The 16,738-nt window shown below is 36.5% G+C and overlaps 4 protein-coding genes across 4 annotated transcripts; all 4 read left to right on the top strand.

Moving 5' to 3' along the window:
* LOC108250001 (urokinase plasminogen activator surface receptor-like) lies at window positions 1-1,415 on the top strand (the record flags this gene model as incomplete). Its single annotated transcript, XM_017439673.3, has 4 exons — window positions 1-145; window positions 230-373; window positions 822-929; window positions 1,008-1,415. Coding segments are annotated over 4 exons (600 nt in total), but the record flags the coding sequence as incomplete, so codon positions are not given.
* A 2,174-nt stretch (window positions 1,416-3,589) lies between these two features.
* LOC108250007 (urokinase plasminogen activator surface receptor-like) lies at window positions 3,590-6,102 on the top strand. The gene is made up of 5 exons (XM_017439678.3): window positions 3,590-3,660; window positions 3,854-3,982; window positions 4,059-4,205; window positions 5,349-5,459; window positions 5,563-6,102. The coding sequence occupies exons 1-5, from the start codon at window positions 3,615-3,617 to the stop codon at window positions 5,763-5,765; spliced, it is 636 nt and encodes a 211-aa protein (XP_017295167.1). The 5' UTR covers window positions 3,590-3,614; the 3' UTR covers window positions 5,766-6,102.
* A 1,658-nt stretch (window positions 6,103-7,760) lies between these two features.
* Window positions 7,761-9,970, top strand: LOC108249994 (urokinase plasminogen activator surface receptor-like). Its single transcript, XM_017439668.2, has 5 exons — window positions 7,761-7,916; window positions 8,071-8,193; window positions 8,277-8,411; window positions 9,246-9,353; window positions 9,458-9,970. Exons 1-5 carry the CDS (start codon window positions 7,871-7,873, stop codon window positions 9,658-9,660), a joined length of 615 nt encoding a protein of 204 aa, XP_017295157.1. The 5' UTR covers window positions 7,761-7,870; the 3' UTR covers window positions 9,661-9,970.
* Window positions 9,971-10,169: 199 nt separating this feature from the next.
* LOC108249996 (urokinase plasminogen activator surface receptor-like) lies at window positions 10,170-14,855 on the top strand. The gene is made up of 5 exons (XM_017439670.3): window positions 10,170-12,534; window positions 12,842-12,973; window positions 13,057-13,200; window positions 13,637-13,738; window positions 13,819-14,855. Exons 1-5 carry the CDS (start codon window positions 12,474-12,476, stop codon window positions 13,959-13,961), a joined length of 582 nt encoding a protein of 193 aa, XP_017295159.2. The 5' UTR covers window positions 10,170-12,473; the 3' UTR covers window positions 13,962-14,855.
* The last annotated feature ends 1,883 nt before the right edge of the window (window positions 14,856-16,738 follow it).

Genomic DNA, 16,738 nt, shown 5'->3' with positions numbered 1-16,738 from the left:
TTGTTTTTTTGTTTTTTTTTATCAGACAACGCCCTGAAATGTTATGAGTGTATACAGGGAGCCTCTGGAACTTGCACTGAGACAACAAAAGAATGCTCCTCTCAGGATTTTCTCTGCGGTGCGATAACGCTGACAACATATAAAGGTTTGTTCTTGTGGTAGTCTCCAGCTGGTATTGGTTTCCTGTTCGGTAATGGCTCACTTCACAATGGCTGCTGTTTGCTTGCAGGTGGTTCAAAGGATCAACAAATTAAGTATAAAAAATGTTCTTTGGCTGCTGAGTGTGTTGAAGGCTCTGTTAACTTTGGACCTGAGAAAACTGTGGTTTTAAGTCGCTGCTGCAACTCAGACCTCTGCAACACCGAAACCCCAGGTAATCTAACTGTCCCGTGGCATTTCTTTGTTCAAGATGGTAACAGCAGAAGGAATAAAGGGAGTTCTTATAAAGATTTTGGAACGCTATCAAATGTTTTTCTTATAGCTGTGCAATATTGCTGTAGCTAAAGTTTGCTGTATCTTTACTGTGTGCAAAGTATTCCTCTTGTCTATTTAAACAATTTAGGCAAGCGATTGAATGATTTTTTGTTTTTATTTAACTATTTATCAGTGCTCAGTAATATGTGCTAAAAGATATTTTTGTGTAGTTTACCAATTCATTTGCAGATCCTGTAAAACAAGACAAATCTCAGGTATATTATTGTCATCAAATTATAATAAACAAGATGACTTGTAGGAAGTGAGTTTAAATTATTTATAGCAGGACATCAGTTGAGTAAAACAAAGATCTCCCTCCTTGATATATATTTTTGTTCTTATTTCAGAGCCCAAATTCATTCCAAATGGTAAAAGATGCTACAGCTGTGAAGGACAAAAATGCACCAGAAGTCTGAACTGTGAGGGGAGCGAGGACTACTGCATCAAATCCTCAAGTAAAAAGCAAACCGTGAATGTTGCAAGGTTCTAATGTCAAACATGTGGTTTACATGATCAACTTCTTATTCTTTCAGTGATTGTTGAAGGGGAAATGAAGCTCATGAAAGGCTGTGCCTCCAAGATTATGTGCTGGAATCATTCCTCTGCACTTTTTAGAAATTACCTTGGATCCGGAGGTAGCTGCTGCCAAGGTGACTACTGCAACAGCTCCAGCAGGACGAGTGCTGCTCTGCTGCTGCTGATGGTGCCGCTCATCTCTTTGGTCTTGCTTTATTAGCGAGTGTAAACAGCAGGATTGGTGCAAAGGTATATATATTACATTAGCAGTATCAAGAAGTCCACACCTCTGATCTTCTTTTGTCAGCTGATTTTAAAATGTTCATGTAAAAAAAAAAAACTTTTTTGTTTAGTGCTTTTAAAATCTTTTTTGAATAGGCTATATACGTATTTTAGGGGTTTTAAAACTGTTATGACAATATTGATGGAAAGCAAAATAAAATATATATTTTTTTAAGCTCCTGTGTAATTTTTCTTTATAATTTTTAAAGAGGTATATGTCTGACTATTGCCACAAAATCACAAAACTTCTGAAACAATGTCTTTTGGACAGATGAGACCAAATTAGAGATGTTAATATATAATGCACAGTGCCATGTTTGGGGAAAGCCAAACACAGCCTATCAGCACAAACATCCTACGCCAACTGTCAAGCATAGTGATGGAGGGGTGATAATTTGGCTTTTATTTCAGCCACAGGATCTACGCCCCGTGTAGTTGATGAGATGACTACGAACTCCTCTGTATTCTAGAGTCAAATGTGAGACCAAATGTCTCACAGCTGAAACTTGAGCCAAGTTGGGTAAGGCATTAAAACAATTTAGTTTTTAAAATAAAACTAATTTATTAAAGTAAAATATAACCAAAACAAAAGGCTGGCGTGGCAGCAGAAACAAACAATAACAAAATCCAGAACGAAGGCAAGGCGGTGAACAAAGAGACAACAAGCATGACAAAACGGAATGATCCAGTGACAAGTGACAAAACAGAGACCGGTTTTAAAGATAGAAGGAAGATGATTATGGGATGCAGGTGTGGACTAAACGTGGAGCAGGTGAGGTGGGCGTGGCAGGCATGGGTGGAAAAATACTGGGGAGGTGAATGGTGACAAGGCATGAAATCCAAAAAACAACTAAACCAAAACAGCATGAACAAGAAACAAACGAAGAACCAAAACCCCAAAACACTGACATTCATGACATATCTAAAACAATTTGCTGAAAAAGAAAAGAATCAAGGTGTTGCAATGGTCCCTTTAAGGTCCTCATTCTCAACCTGACTGAAATATTGTGGCAGGACCTTAAAAGGGCTGTGCAGACACAAATATATGGAAACTTCAATGAATTGAAGCAATGTTGTTAAGAAAACTGCGCTAAAATTCCTCCATAATGACTTACGAGACAGATAAAGCCCAACAGAAAACCACTACTGAGAGTTATTGCTGCTAAAGAAGGTTCTACAAGCTGCTAAATCATGGTGTGAACTTAGATTTTTCATTTTGGCTTCAATTTTAAAGACAGAGTGGAATCTGTTGTGTGTTTTTGTACAACTGAGGTAAGACTTGAAACATTTCTAGAACCTGACAAAGTCCAGATCATTTTTATTTTGTCCTGACATGAAGCCCAAGTTGAAAAAGGTTTTGTTTTTTTTTTCCTTATGACTGAATGATCAGTGCTGAAATCCAAGCAAGAGCCAGAGTCTGTACTGGGTGGCATTGAGTTTTCTTGAGATTTTTACCTGCACGAACATTCCTAAAAAGCTGAGTCAAGCCTTCGTCTGAGGAGGTCTGATTTGTTTGTCAATGAACTAAAAACAGAGATTTTGCTCATGCAAAGCAGCTGAAATACAAACTCTCCGTCATCAGCATTTGTCTGATTGGATGAACCTCTTTCAGGGTTTCAGTCTGCTTTGTTTGCTGAGAGACTATAATCATTGAGGATTTGCTTAGGCAAAGCAATTAGGAAGAAAGACTGAAATCACCAACATGTCTCTAAAAAGAATAAGATCTCCTTCATTTGGTGTTTTTATTTATTTAATCTGAAATCCTAAAGTGTTTGCTTAGGTGAGGTAGTTCACACTATTGATTACTACAGTAAATTAGTCAGAAAAAACAGAAAAAATGGTAATAATATTACATTTCTTTTAAGAAACATACTTGTACTTGAAATCTTCATGCATTGTTATTGTTTTGTTTGTTTGAGGCACAAACTATTTTCCTTCTCCAAAGGTGGGGCGCAACAGAAAATGTTTGAGAACCACTGATTCAGGGCAAAAAAATGAACCTAACACTGATGAAGTTATGAGTTTTGTGTCTCCATTTGCTCTGTGATGAACTGATGATCCAGGGGTAAACCCCATCCTCTCCAGCTGTTGTCCCATGAAAGACAGGATTGTATGAAAGGTAGAGAGGAAATCCTGATGTACATTGAAAACACTGAATGAAAATCGTTTTTAAAAGCTTAACAATTCAGTTTGCGGTAAATTTCGATCACGTAACAAGTGACGTCACTAGTACAGGAGGAATGGAGGAGTGGTCTGATGCTGAGGGACAAGCCCTCATCAGGTAAACTACTTATACAGCCTGACCAGAGCACACTAAAACGCACTTGTCTGTCACAAACAAAATGTTCTTCGTTACACTGATTCTTGGGGTCTGGCTTCTCCCAAAAGGCAAGTTTGTGGTTCTGTTATTTTTTTATTAGATGTTTTTCGAATTAAAACAAATAATAATAAAAAGAATATATATATATCACAGCTGTAGTCAGAATTGCATTTATACATTCAGAAAACATTTGGTATCATTGTTTTAATTAATGCTTTATAGGCAATAAAAAATGTATTAATTTTTGTTGTTTTTAATCAGCCAACAGCCTGGAGTGTCATGAGTGTTTACCGGGAGTCTATGGGAATTGCAATGCGACAACAACAAAAACAACAACCTGTGCCTCAGAGAATAATCTGTGTGCTGCAACAAGATTCACGATGTTCCTAGGTATGTTAATGTAAGGTTTCCATTTGTTATTGCTTCAGGACTGGCTCACTTTACAATGGCTGCTCTCTGGTTCCAGGTAGTTTCAAACTTGTCGATGTCAAAACTAAGAAATGTGCTTTGGCTCAAGAGTGCGTTCAAGGCTCAATCAACTTTGGAGTGGGCAGAATTGTGACGAATACCATGTGCTGCAATAGGAGTAGGTGCAACGACCAAGATGTCCCTGGTAATTTCCATCTTGTTGGTATTATTCAAATCGGTGTAAGTTTGCTGTACCTATAATAGGAACAAAAGGTATACTAAATGCAGTAATACTAGGGTAATTCATTTGTAGCCTCTCAGTTCACATTCACCTCTAACATACATCATTTAAAGCAAAGAGCAAACAGTAAATTATACATATTTATACACACCAAAACAATATATACAAACTTAAACAAAAACTTAAATGTATTGTTGGTGTTTAGGAGCCTAATGGTAGAGGAAATAAAAGACAGATGATCATGAGGACAGTATTTAAGCCTGTCTGGAGTACTTCTGAGCAGTCAGTATCTCACCTGCAGCAGACAGCAGTCAGAACAATCTCAGAGAGACATCAAGCTAACAACTACTCAGCCTGGGGACTACTGTATGTCAACGCAGATTTCAGTCATCTAAAACTGTTCAGGGGAGTGATATGTTGTCAATTTTTACACCTCAGTACTTTTGCTTTAGATAGTAAAATAGTTTGGACACACATAACACAATTTGTTTTGTACAATGCAAAGTGATGCAATATAAAACATTTGCTTAAACAGCTCTAAAGATATTTAGACTTTTTGAGTGGTTTCAGATGTCAGAAACATACTCTTAAACGGTCAGTTATTCAAACATCAACATTCCAGTTTTGCTAAAATCACTTCTCTTTTGGAGTTATTTCAATAAGTTCAGGTATGTAACAGAAGCAGTGTGAACAATCGACTGATGAGCTGCACATATCAGTGTCAGTGAAAATCTGTAAATCAAGATAAATAAATGGATGCTTTTTTCATGCCTTCAGGTTTAAAAATCTAATTTTAAGAAATAAAAAGAAACTGCTGTATCAAAAACAATAAATAAAACAAGTCTGGTTTTGCTGACTTGGTGGAACAGAGATGATTTAGAGACTTAAGTACTGAACATCATTATAACCAAAGACACGTGAAGTAAATCTGTGATTTTACTTTTATAGTTATTAATGGTATCTCATAATCCCTTTTTCTAAAAAGATTTCCTATGCGCCAAAGTGACATATTTATGCTTACAAACTTAGTTAAAATTATTCTGAAAGATGTCGGCAAAGCTTTCTCTTCCTTTTTCCCTCTTTGAATGTGTTTATTTTCTTCATCAGAGGCCACCAGCTTGTCTGAAAATGGCAGAAGGTGCTTAAGTTGCGAAGGCCGAGAGTGTGGTCGAACTCTGAACTGTGAGAAGAATGAAGACTACTGCATCAAATCAACAAGTAAGGGGCCTCCTCCTTCCGCAACCTTAAATTCAGACAAATGTTAAGAAATTACAAAAGCAAACATGTGGCTCACATGAAGAATTTGTTTTCATTTTCTCAGTGACGAAAGACGAACAAAAACTGACCATGAAGGGCTGCGCCTCCAAGCTGTTGTGCCTCAACAATACCATCGCAGAGATAAAACAACTGACCGGAGCAGAAATCAGCTGCTGTCATGGTGACTACTGCAACAGCGCCAGCAGTATAAGTGCTGAACTGCTGCTGCTGCTGTTGCTGCCGCTGCTCTCTTTGATTTTGTTCTAAAAGCAGATGAAAACAGCATCATCATACAGGTCACACCTTTGATTGTCTTAACTAATTTATTGCAAAGTTTAAATTTTAGTAAAACAAAGCTCCCAATGTCATATTCTTCTTGCTTAGTGTCATGAAAAAGCCTATAATTGTTGTTTGCGTTGATTAAAATAAAAATATTTTAATCTGTCATATTTATAGTAATTATAACTTAATGTTTTTGATAAAAAATGTACAAGAATCATTTAGTTTTATATAAACTTAGCTGAAAAAGTAAGGAATTTTGTGTTTGGTTGCTTATTCTGTTATTGTAACACAATTTTTTTGGCAATAAATCTCAAACTTATAAAGCCTGGTTATTTTCCATTAAATGGTGCCACATTTGTTAGGAAAATGCATTTGTAGATTGAGCAGCAGAGTGGGTTGTGCTCATGAAAAACATGCTACGCCTTCTCTGCCAATGACAAACAGTAACTTGAGTTTTTTGAGAAGCCAGAACAGAGGTTCCACATTTTGTAATATGGTACCTGCATCATAACAGATTCAGCCATGTGTGTTTTGTAGCTTTAGTTCTTTTCTAAAGGATCCCACAGAGTCAAAGCATTTTTACATTCACAGCTGATCTGTTCATTCATGGTTGATGTCAGTCTTTTACATTTCATAGTTTGATTTTGTTGCTCATGCTGAATGATATTTGCCTAACTCTAGTCTCAGAATTCTGGGCAAAACAAATATTTTGTCCCCAATGGCCCGAATCCTTTTCCGTAAAAATCAAAAACATCATAACCACTTTGAAATATTGATACTGAGTTAACATTTTAAACACAAAAACAATCCAGGATCATTAGGAAGCTGGTTGATAACTTAACATTATAAGTTGCTGTACCTACTTATTTTCACATCTATTAAAAGAAGACTAATATGCAGTATTTGACTACAACTGACAAGCAGAAACATGTGTGTTTAATAACAGACTGGAAAGAGGTAATCTGACCACTTATTATTTTGTGTGCATATGTTAAGAATCAGCAACATCAAACCATTAAACAAATACAATTTAACAGATTTTTAAACCATTAATGACACAAAGGGACTAGGCATAGGTGTGGTAGTTGAGGATGTTCAGGGTTGATAAACATACAATATATTATAATTTTGTATACTTGTGAGAAAATCTTTTACAAAAAATTGACCCTAAAGCAAAAATGAAAAAGAGATTATTCTTATTTTTGCATAGTGATCAAAAGACAGAGCAAACCTTCAGTGTTGCAATGACCACTGGTCTCACTGTGGCCTTGACTTTCCGCAGCTTTTCTATTTCCTCTCTCAGCTCTTGGTATTTCTTCATATTCTGTGATTCCTTCTTCCTGATGTTACCGTCACATGGGATGGCTTCATCTGTCACCATTGCTTTCTTCTGCAGCATGTCGATCATGTCCAATTGGGTTGTCATCACCTTTTTGTCCGTCTGGTTCTGGAAGTCCCACAGTATCTTAGTCCTGCCAATCTCTGCCACCCCTGGTAGAGTCTCCCACTGACCTACAGTCCAAGCTCAGCACAAATGTTCCTGTACACTGTTTCGGCTTTTAGGTTATGGTGTTCCATGCACGCTTTGCCTGCCAGCACTTATGTTCTGCTAATACGTGCTGGACTGTCTCAGGGGTATCTTTGTTTGTCTTCATCTTAGCTCCTGTCTGGTGTGGTAGACCCCAGCCTCTGTTGCTCCTCTGGTGCTGCCATGATTAGTGCCTCTGTGCATGTGTGCTGGGAGAAAAAACAAAGCAAGATCACAGCCAAGATGTAGACAATAAACTTTCTTTTCAAATAATCACAATAGTAACAACAGTTAATAATCAAATATTCCCAACTGTGTTCTTTATAATTTGCAGTCCCCTTTGCTCTGATGGATGCCGAGAACAAATGAGTATAACTGTACAAATGCCATACACTTATTAACAAGTCAGCTTCAAGTTAATGTACTCAGAGTGACATCAGTACTGTAGGGCTGGAAGGATGAAGGAGTGGCCTGAGGCTGAAGGGCAAGCCCACCTCAGAAGACTTATTCATATCCAACCTAAACTGAACAAAGTTACACTCACTTCTGTCTCGCAACCAAAATGTTCATTTTTACTCTGGTTCTTGGGATTTGGCTTCTCCCAAAAGGTAAGGTTTTGATTCAGTTTTATTTTATCTTTTGGCTTTCTTTTCTTTCATTTGCTTTGCTGAATTGAAATTAAACATTGAGAAATAATAGGAAAATCTTCTGTGCTTCAAGCATGTGGATAAAGGAAATAAATTTTCTCATTGTTTTTATCAGCGGACACGTTGACCTGTTATGAATGTCAACCAAAAGAACATTCTGGAACTTGCACTGACATACAAAAACCATGTCCCTCTCCGGAGCACCAGTGTGTTGCAACGAGAACGATAGAATTTAAAGGTAATTTATGGTGCAGTTTTTAGTTTTTGTTTGTCCCCTGTTTGGCCCTGGCTCATTTTCCAACGGCTGCTCTCTGGTTTCAGACAGGAAAAAGACTGATGACCAAGCTAAATACTGTGGAGGCTGTGTTGAATACTCAGTCAACTTTGGAAGGCACAAAATCGTGCACAGGAGCAAGTGCTGCACTGAAGAGCTCTGCAACAAAGACAGTTTACCTGGTAATTTATATCCTGTTTGTATTTTTCAACACTAAGTAATGTTGTTGTACGTTTACTGTACCTAAAGAGTAATGCCTGTTAAGTGTTTGTTAAAAACAGATTCAAGTAAATGGCTCTCATCCTTTAGAGGAAGTTAAGTAACTGAAAGATTTTTGCTTCTAGCCAGTTGTAAAGTTTTTGAAGTTTTACTTCTTATTGCCTCAGATAAAATATATCAGGAGTGTTTAAATGCCCTCCCCACCCCCCACACGCACACACACATGCACACACACACAAATCTGTTCTCAGAGAAATGTTTTTTCATTTTTTTCTGCTATCTGGCATGCATCCCAGGTGATCTGATTATATGTAGCAAGCGTGTTCACACAAGTCAGCACTTGTGATAAGATGTTAGGTCCTCGCTCTCCATGCAAAAAAACACGTACCTATGTTTTACATTCAGCTGTCAACTTAACAACAAACCCGTTCACAGAATAATTAAAACAGGTTTAGTTAGATTTATTCAAAAAAAATATTTCAGTCTGTTCAGGAACGTAACAAAACCTAAATGAAATAACTGCAGAGGTTTCCAGTGGCTGATAAAGCTTTAACTTCCTAAATATTCAGAAGTACTTTAAAGAAATAAAACAAAACTTACATGCTACCTAACAAAGAAAAGAACAAAGCTAATTTGTTTTTTGCTGACTTCAAACACTTTACATACTTTTTCATTTTTACTTTACTCATCATCATGAAAAAAGAGAATCTTTAGTTGATGCAGACAAAGTGTGAGGCACTACACACAACACACTCATTTTTTACCAATTAACAATGTTTTTTTGTTTCTTTTTTTAGACTACAAATCCAATCCAAATGGCAAAAAGTGTTACAGCTGTGTAGGACAAAACTGCACAAGAACCCTAAACTGTGAGGGGGATGAGGACCACTGCGTCAAAGCAGCAAGTAAGAGACCTCCTTCCTTTGTGCTCCACAGCCTGATCATTAGGTTCAGAGATTCAAATACCTAACATGTTACTCACATCTGAATTTTGTTTTTTTTTTCCCAGTGATTTTTTCAAATAACAGAGAGACAGTGAAGGGCTGTGCCTCCAAGCAGGTATGCTGGGATAAAGTAGCTAATTTTCTGAACATATTGAACATACAAGAAATCAACTGTTGTCAGGGTGACTACTGTAACAGCGCCAGCAGTACAAGAGCTGGTCTGCTGCTGCTGTTGGTGCCGCTCGTTTCTGTGGTTTTGTTTTATTAACCGATGAAAACAGCAGCATTACTGCTCTAGTTGCATTAAGTGAACTGGTCTGTTCCTCTTCCTTTAGCTGATGCGCTAGAAGTTAAGTTTTGTGCTTAAAACCCAAGGAAAGCCAGTTTTTCCCTTCTTGCTTCATTCAGTTCTGAACATGCTTAGTATTATTGTGTTTATCATACAAACATTTTAAGGTAAAAGTAGATATTCAAAACCTTTTGTATTCAGACATTTATAAGCCAAAGCATTGCTAACTGTGATAATAGATGATGTGTTGAACTTATTGTTCAGTGAAATAAAACAGTTGGAGTTTTCATTTGGTTTTATTGTCATTTCTCTTTTCCTACAAAATGCATTTCTGAGTAAAAACAAAATAAAAACCATGAAATTAAAGTTTCTCTTGGTAGCATTTATGGGGCAACTGTAAAAACTAAAACTAAACTTTGACAACTGTGAACACCACATCACCGCAAAAAAGAAAGTTGCACACATCCACTCTGTTTTTTAGTTTTGCAGCTTTAACAGAAAGCACAGAAAAGCAACAGTGAGCATCACAAATTAGAGTTTAAAACTGTGTTGGGTAATCATATGACTTGGTATAGGAAACATGAGATAAAAAATACAATTTTGTGATAATTTTGAAACAATAAAAGACTGGTCTAGTCATAATGTTATTATAACCTAAAGTTTAGATCACTGTCTTTTTTGCTCAAAATTAAGAAGTGCTACTTTTTGTTCTCTGAACCTTGTTGGAAGAAGTTGTCTGACATTTATACAGAATGTCTGACTGCCTGCCTTCATAGTTAATGAAAGCAACATGTCTTACAATGGCAATAACTATATCATTTTTTTATTGACATTGATGCAACCATCAGGAATGTAGACATCAGCTGATTAACCATACTGGTCCCGTTTGTATTAGTGTATAATTAAGCTTCTAGAAAAATAATTATTTTCATCTTATATGTAATGCTTTTATTAACTGTATGTAAAAAGGTATCTATATTGGTTAATGAACAATAATTTCAATGACAATATTTTTTTTTTCACCATAAGAAGTCTCAATATGAATATAGATGCATCCTTTTTTCTGGTCTTAGTGGGTCATTGGTCAGTTTTCTGTTGATTTAAAAAATTACTGTAAAAAGTAGTTTTGCTTAAATGAACAGAAATTAAACTAATTTCTCTTAATTTTAAGAAGGCAACAACCAGAATCAACTGAGCTGATATTAAAAATGTAGTGACACATTCTGAATTAAAGCCCGTTGATTCAGCCTTTTTCTGTGGAAAGAAAACACCCACAAAAAATGCAGGTGAGACAATCAGCACTAAAAGTAAGAGTGAAATGAGAACTGGAACAGTTTCTGTCACCTGATACGTCAGTGTTTCTGGTGAGAAAATATTCATGTAAACACAGTGGCATAAAAGCTTCATTTCTTATTCTTAAGTACTGAAAATACAAATAGATAAATAAAAAATAAAAAATCCAGAGCAGAATTTTGTGCTCAAATCCAGAGGTTCCCAAACTACTCCAGTCCTGATTCACAAAATTTAATTAGCAGACATTTATTACCCAAATGATAACTGGTTTAGGTAAACAAATTTAATAAGCCAGCTTTAAAAAGTATGACAACACAAATAACCTTAACACTAATCATACTATTTATTTTTCTCACGTTATGATTAATATTAAGAATCCCAATGTTTAGAACAACTTGTTTGTTGCCTCTCACACCAGCAGATGGCAGCACAGGTCAGGATTTTGACTCCATCTCTTTCAGAAATCATGATGGACGACCTCTGCCAGGTATGGGGTGTTGCTGGTAAAGTGACAGTCAAAAATTAACAGCAACGTTTAGGTTTATTTAGCCTTTCATAAGAAAAAAAAGTTTTTTTTTCCAAAGTCATATTTTCATCTTGTTATTCATACATTTGCAAACTAAATATTTACTCCATGGAACTGCTGAATGATGTGAGGGACACGTGCGGCTGACAGAACAAGAGACAGACACAGTCAAACCAGCAGAACTGTGATCATCCCTGGTTTGTCTGGAGAAGCTGAGGATGGACAACACAAACTATTGTTATAGCTCAGAAAGTAAACAGACAAATCACATGTAAGAACTGAACAATTGAAGCATTCAGTATTGATTCTGGACCTTTATGCTCAGGTTTGCACAGGTGCTTTTATGATCATGTTTTTTTTTTTACTATTGTTATCGTCCACTGCTGAAAGCTGGACGATGATGATATTTGCATTATCGCCTGCCACCAAATGGTGTGCAATAATGTAACTGCCTGTGTGTGAGTATGGGTGTGTGTGCGCCCACAAACATCTTCCTGTTCTCACGGCATCAAGTCAGTAGTTCAAGTGGTTGAATTCGTGTTTTGCTGATTAAACAACGGGACACTTTCTGTAACGTGGTTGACCCATTTTCTGTGTCTGTAACTATTTAGATCAGTCACAGATGGACCTTATTTATCTAATTCTATGACTTCCTGAAGTGTGTGTCAGCTGTACCTCAGTGGCTGCTTCTGTGATGTAGTGATCTTGAGGCTGCATATACACACACACCCCCACACACGCACATAGAACTGTTTTTTTTACATCTGTGTTTATAATTTTCAGCCACAATTCTGTATGCATTCTTGCGGGGGAAAAAAAGAGTAAAATCATCCAATAATAATTTAAGTTTCACTATCAGCAGTGTGGAAAGGAAACATACGGTAAGTTGTCTCAGGCTCAGGAACTATCCCTCAGTGGTTTCATTTAACTTAAATAGAGGAAGACAAAACTCAGTCCACCTGAACGCAGCAAAATGAATTTCAGAAAAATGATGTTTTTTACATTCGTTCTTGGAATTTGGATTCTCCCAACAGGCAAGTTTGTGATTCTGTTAATTTTCTTTTAACTTTAATTTTGCTCTTATTAAATAAACAAACACCAAAAAAAAAAACCCAACAACTTTCAAATTCAGTTTTATTTTATTACTAAGTTATTAGATGTTAAGATTCCAATGTCTTTCTAATCCATATTTTGTGGTAAAATGATTCAACTTGTTTGTTACTCAGTTGTCCTCAGAATTGCACTTTTATATTTTGAAATATTGCGGTGACTTTGTTTTGTTTTGTTTTTTTTTCAAATTCTGTGAAGATTTTAAGTTGTTTTTTTTGTTGCTATTATCAGCGGACACTCTGAAATGCTATGACTGTCCACCGGACACCACTAAATCTTGGACTGAATCTTGCACTGAAACAATAGCAGAATGTCCTGAGATGTATGATCAATGTGTTGTAACAAGACACTTGTTCTTTAGAGGTATGTTCCTGCCCGGTTTCTATTTGTTCTTTGTCCCATGCTTGGCACTGGCTCACTTTACAATGGTTCCTCTTTGGTTTTAGGTGGTAAAAAGATTACTGATGTCATATTTAAAGGATGCGCTCAGGCTGACGTGTGTCTTGAAAAGTCATTCAACTTTGGATTATCAAAAATGATTCTAAGGAGCAAGTGCTGCACCGGCAACCTCTGCAACACCCAGATCCCCGGTACTCTACATCCTACTAGTGTTTTTTAAAAGCTGCGTATGTTTGCTTTATCGAAATGTCTGAAAATTGTTAAAAACAGTAAAAATTGGCTAAAACAAAAACTGCTCTTTATATATATGTTTTAGTAAACAGTAAAATGATCTTATCTGTTAAATCAAGTTGAGCTACTGAACAGTTTTTACTGATAAACAGGTGCAGTCTGTTTTACTTCCTCTAATCTCACTTTTTTACATAGTAAAATAAATAATCGTATTCCTTCTTGACACGTGTCCAGGGCACATGTCGATTTCCTCTCACTCAGTCGTTGCACCTCAGTCTCTGATTCTGACACACACATTTGTTTCTGTTTGTGTTGGGCATACTCAAAGTCAGTAGAAAGTATTTAGTCCCCCCACCATCTTTTCTTCTCTAACAAAGTGTGGGTTTTCTTTTTCAGATTACAGCTCTATCCCAAATGGCAAAAAGTGCTTTAGCTGTCAAGCATCGAATTGCACTGTAAACTGTGAGGGGGGTGAGGACTACTGCATCACAGCAAGAGGTGAGAGGCCTTACCCTCAGACAAACATGTGGAAAGTCAAACACATTACTCACACCATAAACTTGGTTTTATTCTCTCAGTGAATGTAGGAGGAGAAATCAGGATCATGAAGGGCTGCACCTCCAAAGGGACATGTGACACCATAGTAAATGAAATACGAAAGGAGTACGGTGTAGAAAAAATCAGCTGCTGCGAGGGCAACTACTGTAACAACGACTTTTAAATTGTAAGGGATTACACGCAATCAAATAATGAAATCCATAAAGTAAAAAACAAAATCCCTATAGTTTTTTTTTTTATATATCAATGGTTGATGTGTCCCTAAATAAAAAAGTGTACCTATGTAAACAACCAAAGTGACTGAAAGTAGGTCAACAATGGTGACGTCAATGGAAGAGCTGTTCATAATTGAGCAGTCTGTCACATTTCATGTATTGATACACATTTATGTTCAGATTTGTCGAGTAAAGTATGAAGATAAAAAGATGAGTTGAAACAATAAACTTACAGGCCTAAAAGTAGATTGAATGCCGAGCTCTGTCTACATGGTGTTTCACCACCCTGCTTCATCCCCAATATTTGCTCTTGGCAGTTGTCTTTCTTTGTGTTTTTTTTGTGTTCAGCAGCAGATTCACTCTTCCTAATGGCGCCATTTGATATAGTTCAGGATATCCTTTTTATGAAGGCAGAATGATGATGTCTTTGCCTGTGGGTGTGTCCATTTGTCTGTACAGTTAGCAAAATGTCTCATAAACCACTGGACACATTTCAGTGTGTTCGAACAGAAAAAGTGAAGCAAGCATTCAGTGTTATGGCTCCGATGGAATTAGCTCCAGTCTGAACTCAAGATGTCGAATTTTATTTCATTGGAATTATTTTGAGCGATTCTTAAAAACAAGCAATGTGATTCAATTAATCTGTGTCATTGCTTTTAAGCTGTTTCTAATTTCTTTTAAATTTGTGTATATGGCTTAATTTGTTTTACTTATGTGTAATCAGGTTGTTGTGTTGCAGATTTCCTGCCCAGGTCCCTTTTGCAAATGAGATCATGATCTCAGTGGGATTTCACCTGGTTAAATAAAGGAAATAAATAAATAAAAGAAACTTCCTAAAGTAATTATTGGCTGTACATCTACACCTGAATAACTTTTAATTGTTTCAAGTATCTGAAGTTCTTTAAAGTGGCATCAGGAAAACACATTCATAACTAAAAAACCTTTTTAAAAAAAAAAGGAAATGAGAATTTTAAAGGTTGCAGTTTTGTAAAATTTATATCTCTGTTTCTTGCTCAATACAAGTTTCTAAAAGTGTAACATTGTTTTTTATCTTTTCTAGTTACCACAAACAAACTCGAACTAACGTTAGGCTATTCAAGGACAAAATCTGTGTACATGAAGCTAAAGTTCTTCCCCAAAACAAAGTGAAACATGGACTCTTTTGAGAGCAGGACACGTGTCCCCTGACTTTTTGTAATCCCTATGAGGTGGTGTTTCTAATTCTCTGGGCACATTTGATGCAAAAACATCCGGTGATCAAAAATTGATGTGATGGTTGGTTTGATGTCTGATTTTGTTCTCCTGTTGCATGGTTTCAAGTTATATTGGTGGGTGCAGTGGTAAGTGACAGACTTTCAGGGGTATTTCTGAATACTTCTTTCTCTAAGGTTTTTCCTTCAACTATTTACAACATGTAAGGCGTTATTTGTTTATATCCTTTTCATAGAACTCCTTATCAAAAGATGTGAATGCACTTTTTAAGCTTCTTCTGGTTGTAATTGCAGCCATTAACAGCACAAGTACCAGAGCTTCACAAGGATGATTCAGAAACGTCATCAGCTAGCAATACATGATACAATTTGGTACTTAGCTGATACAGGAATTTCCTAGGTATGTACCTGATATATATCAGGTGTGTACTTGGTACCTAGTACTTATTGAGTACATACACAGTACTTATAGGGTATCTACTGGGTACTTACTGGGTATGGAAGTGCCTACCATGTACGTACATGGTACAAACTGGGCACTGACCTGGTGAGTACTTATTTCCTATGGGAACTGGGCTGTATTACGAAGTGATTTATTACCCTGCACTTAACCTGTACATAACTTGTACTGACTGGGTACATATCTGATACTTACCAAGTACGTATTTGGTTCCTACTGGATACATATCAGATTTGTACCTTGTTAGTATATGGTAACAAGTTACTTCATAAAGTAACCCAGTCCCCGTACCAGGTATGTACCAATTAAATACCACTAAGGGCCAGGTACATACCAAGCTGTATCGTGTATTGCTACCCTTTATCAAAACTGTTATAATCAAAGTAGTTTAGCTAAACTGAAAATATATTACCTTGATTATTAGCTACTGAGGCAAACTGCTTTACTGCTAATAGTACTATCTTACTAAAAGTTACCCACATGGTAATTTCTACAGGAAGCCTACCAAAACTAAGGAGAAGTGAAGTTTACCAAAGCAACAAACAGCACTTCTGCTATTGTGAAACGTGCTAAATTGCACAGCTTTTGTTTAACTGCATTGATCATTATTTTTTTTAACTGGTTGAGCCCTTGACTAGGAACCAACAGGTAAAGAAAATACATGAATGGATGATTGAGCTGGAGTTTAGAGATCAGTGCAGTTTTAGGCTTCACTCACAGAGCTGGTCATTATTATCACCTGCAGTCATGTAACTGCCTGTGTGTTAATACGTCTGTCTGTTAGCAAAATAGCTCATGAACCAGAGGGCAGATTATAATGAAACTCAAGGAAAACAATCATTAGAGGTACATCTACAAATGATAAACTTTTGGAAGCACAGCTAATCAACATTAGAAAATCCCCAAAAGGCTATAACTTAGTCAGTTTTACAGATATTCACCAATATACCCAGATATTGGTGTGGCAGTTGCTGAGAGTCATCCCCAACACATACTTTAAGCACCATTAGCACAAACACAAATTGCAGATAGTTATAGTTACTGTGTATATTCT

This window comes from Kryptolebias marmoratus, linkage group LG16 (genome assembly GCF_001649575.2).
Source record: "Kryptolebias marmoratus isolate JLee-2015 linkage group LG16, ASM164957v2, whole genome shotgun sequence".
In the NCBI taxonomy this organism is placed as follows: Eukaryota; Metazoa; Chordata; class Actinopteri; order Cyprinodontiformes; family Rivulidae; genus Kryptolebias; species Kryptolebias marmoratus.
Note: the sequence above shows the minus strand (reverse complement) of the source record. Positions and strands in the feature narration are given on the sequence as shown.

Excerpts from the sequence above, each read along its gene's own strand:
- LOC108250007 (XM_017439678.3), top strand. The coding sequence starts at position 3,615 with ATGTTCTTCGTTACACTGATTCTTGGGGTCTGGCTTCTCCCAAAAG. Across the intron at positions 3,661-3,853 it reads GGTCTGGCTTCTCCCAAAAG|CCAACAGCCTGGAGTGTCAT; the intron begins GCAAGTTTGTGG and ends GTTTTTAATCAG. Across the intron at positions 3,983-4,058 it reads AAGATTCACGATGTTCCTAG|GTAGTTTCAAACTTGTCGAT; the intron begins GTATGTTAATGT and ends CTCTGGTTCCAG.
- LOC108249994 (XM_017439668.2), top strand. The coding sequence starts at position 7,871 with ATGTTCATTTTTACTCTGGTTCTTGGGATTTGGCTTCTCCCAAAAG. Across the intron at positions 8,194-8,276 it reads GAGAACGATAGAATTTAAAG|ACAGGAAAAAGACTGATGAC; the intron begins GTAATTTATGGT and ends CTCTGGTTTCAG. Across the intron at positions 8,412-9,245 it reads CAACAAAGACAGTTTACCTG|ACTACAAATCCAATCCAAAT; the intron begins GTAATTTATATC and ends TTCTTTTTTTAG.
- LOC108249996 (XM_017439670.3), top strand. The coding sequence starts at position 12,474 with ATGAATTTCAGAAAAATGATGTTTTTTACATTCGTTCTTGGAATTTGG. Across the intron at positions 12,974-13,056 it reads AAGACACTTGTTCTTTAGAG|GTGGTAAAAAGATTACTGAT; the intron begins GTATGTTCCTGC and ends CTTTGGTTTTAG. Across the intron at positions 13,201-13,636 it reads CTGCAACACCCAGATCCCCG|ATTACAGCTCTATCCCAAAT; the intron begins GTACTCTACATC and ends TTTCTTTTTCAG.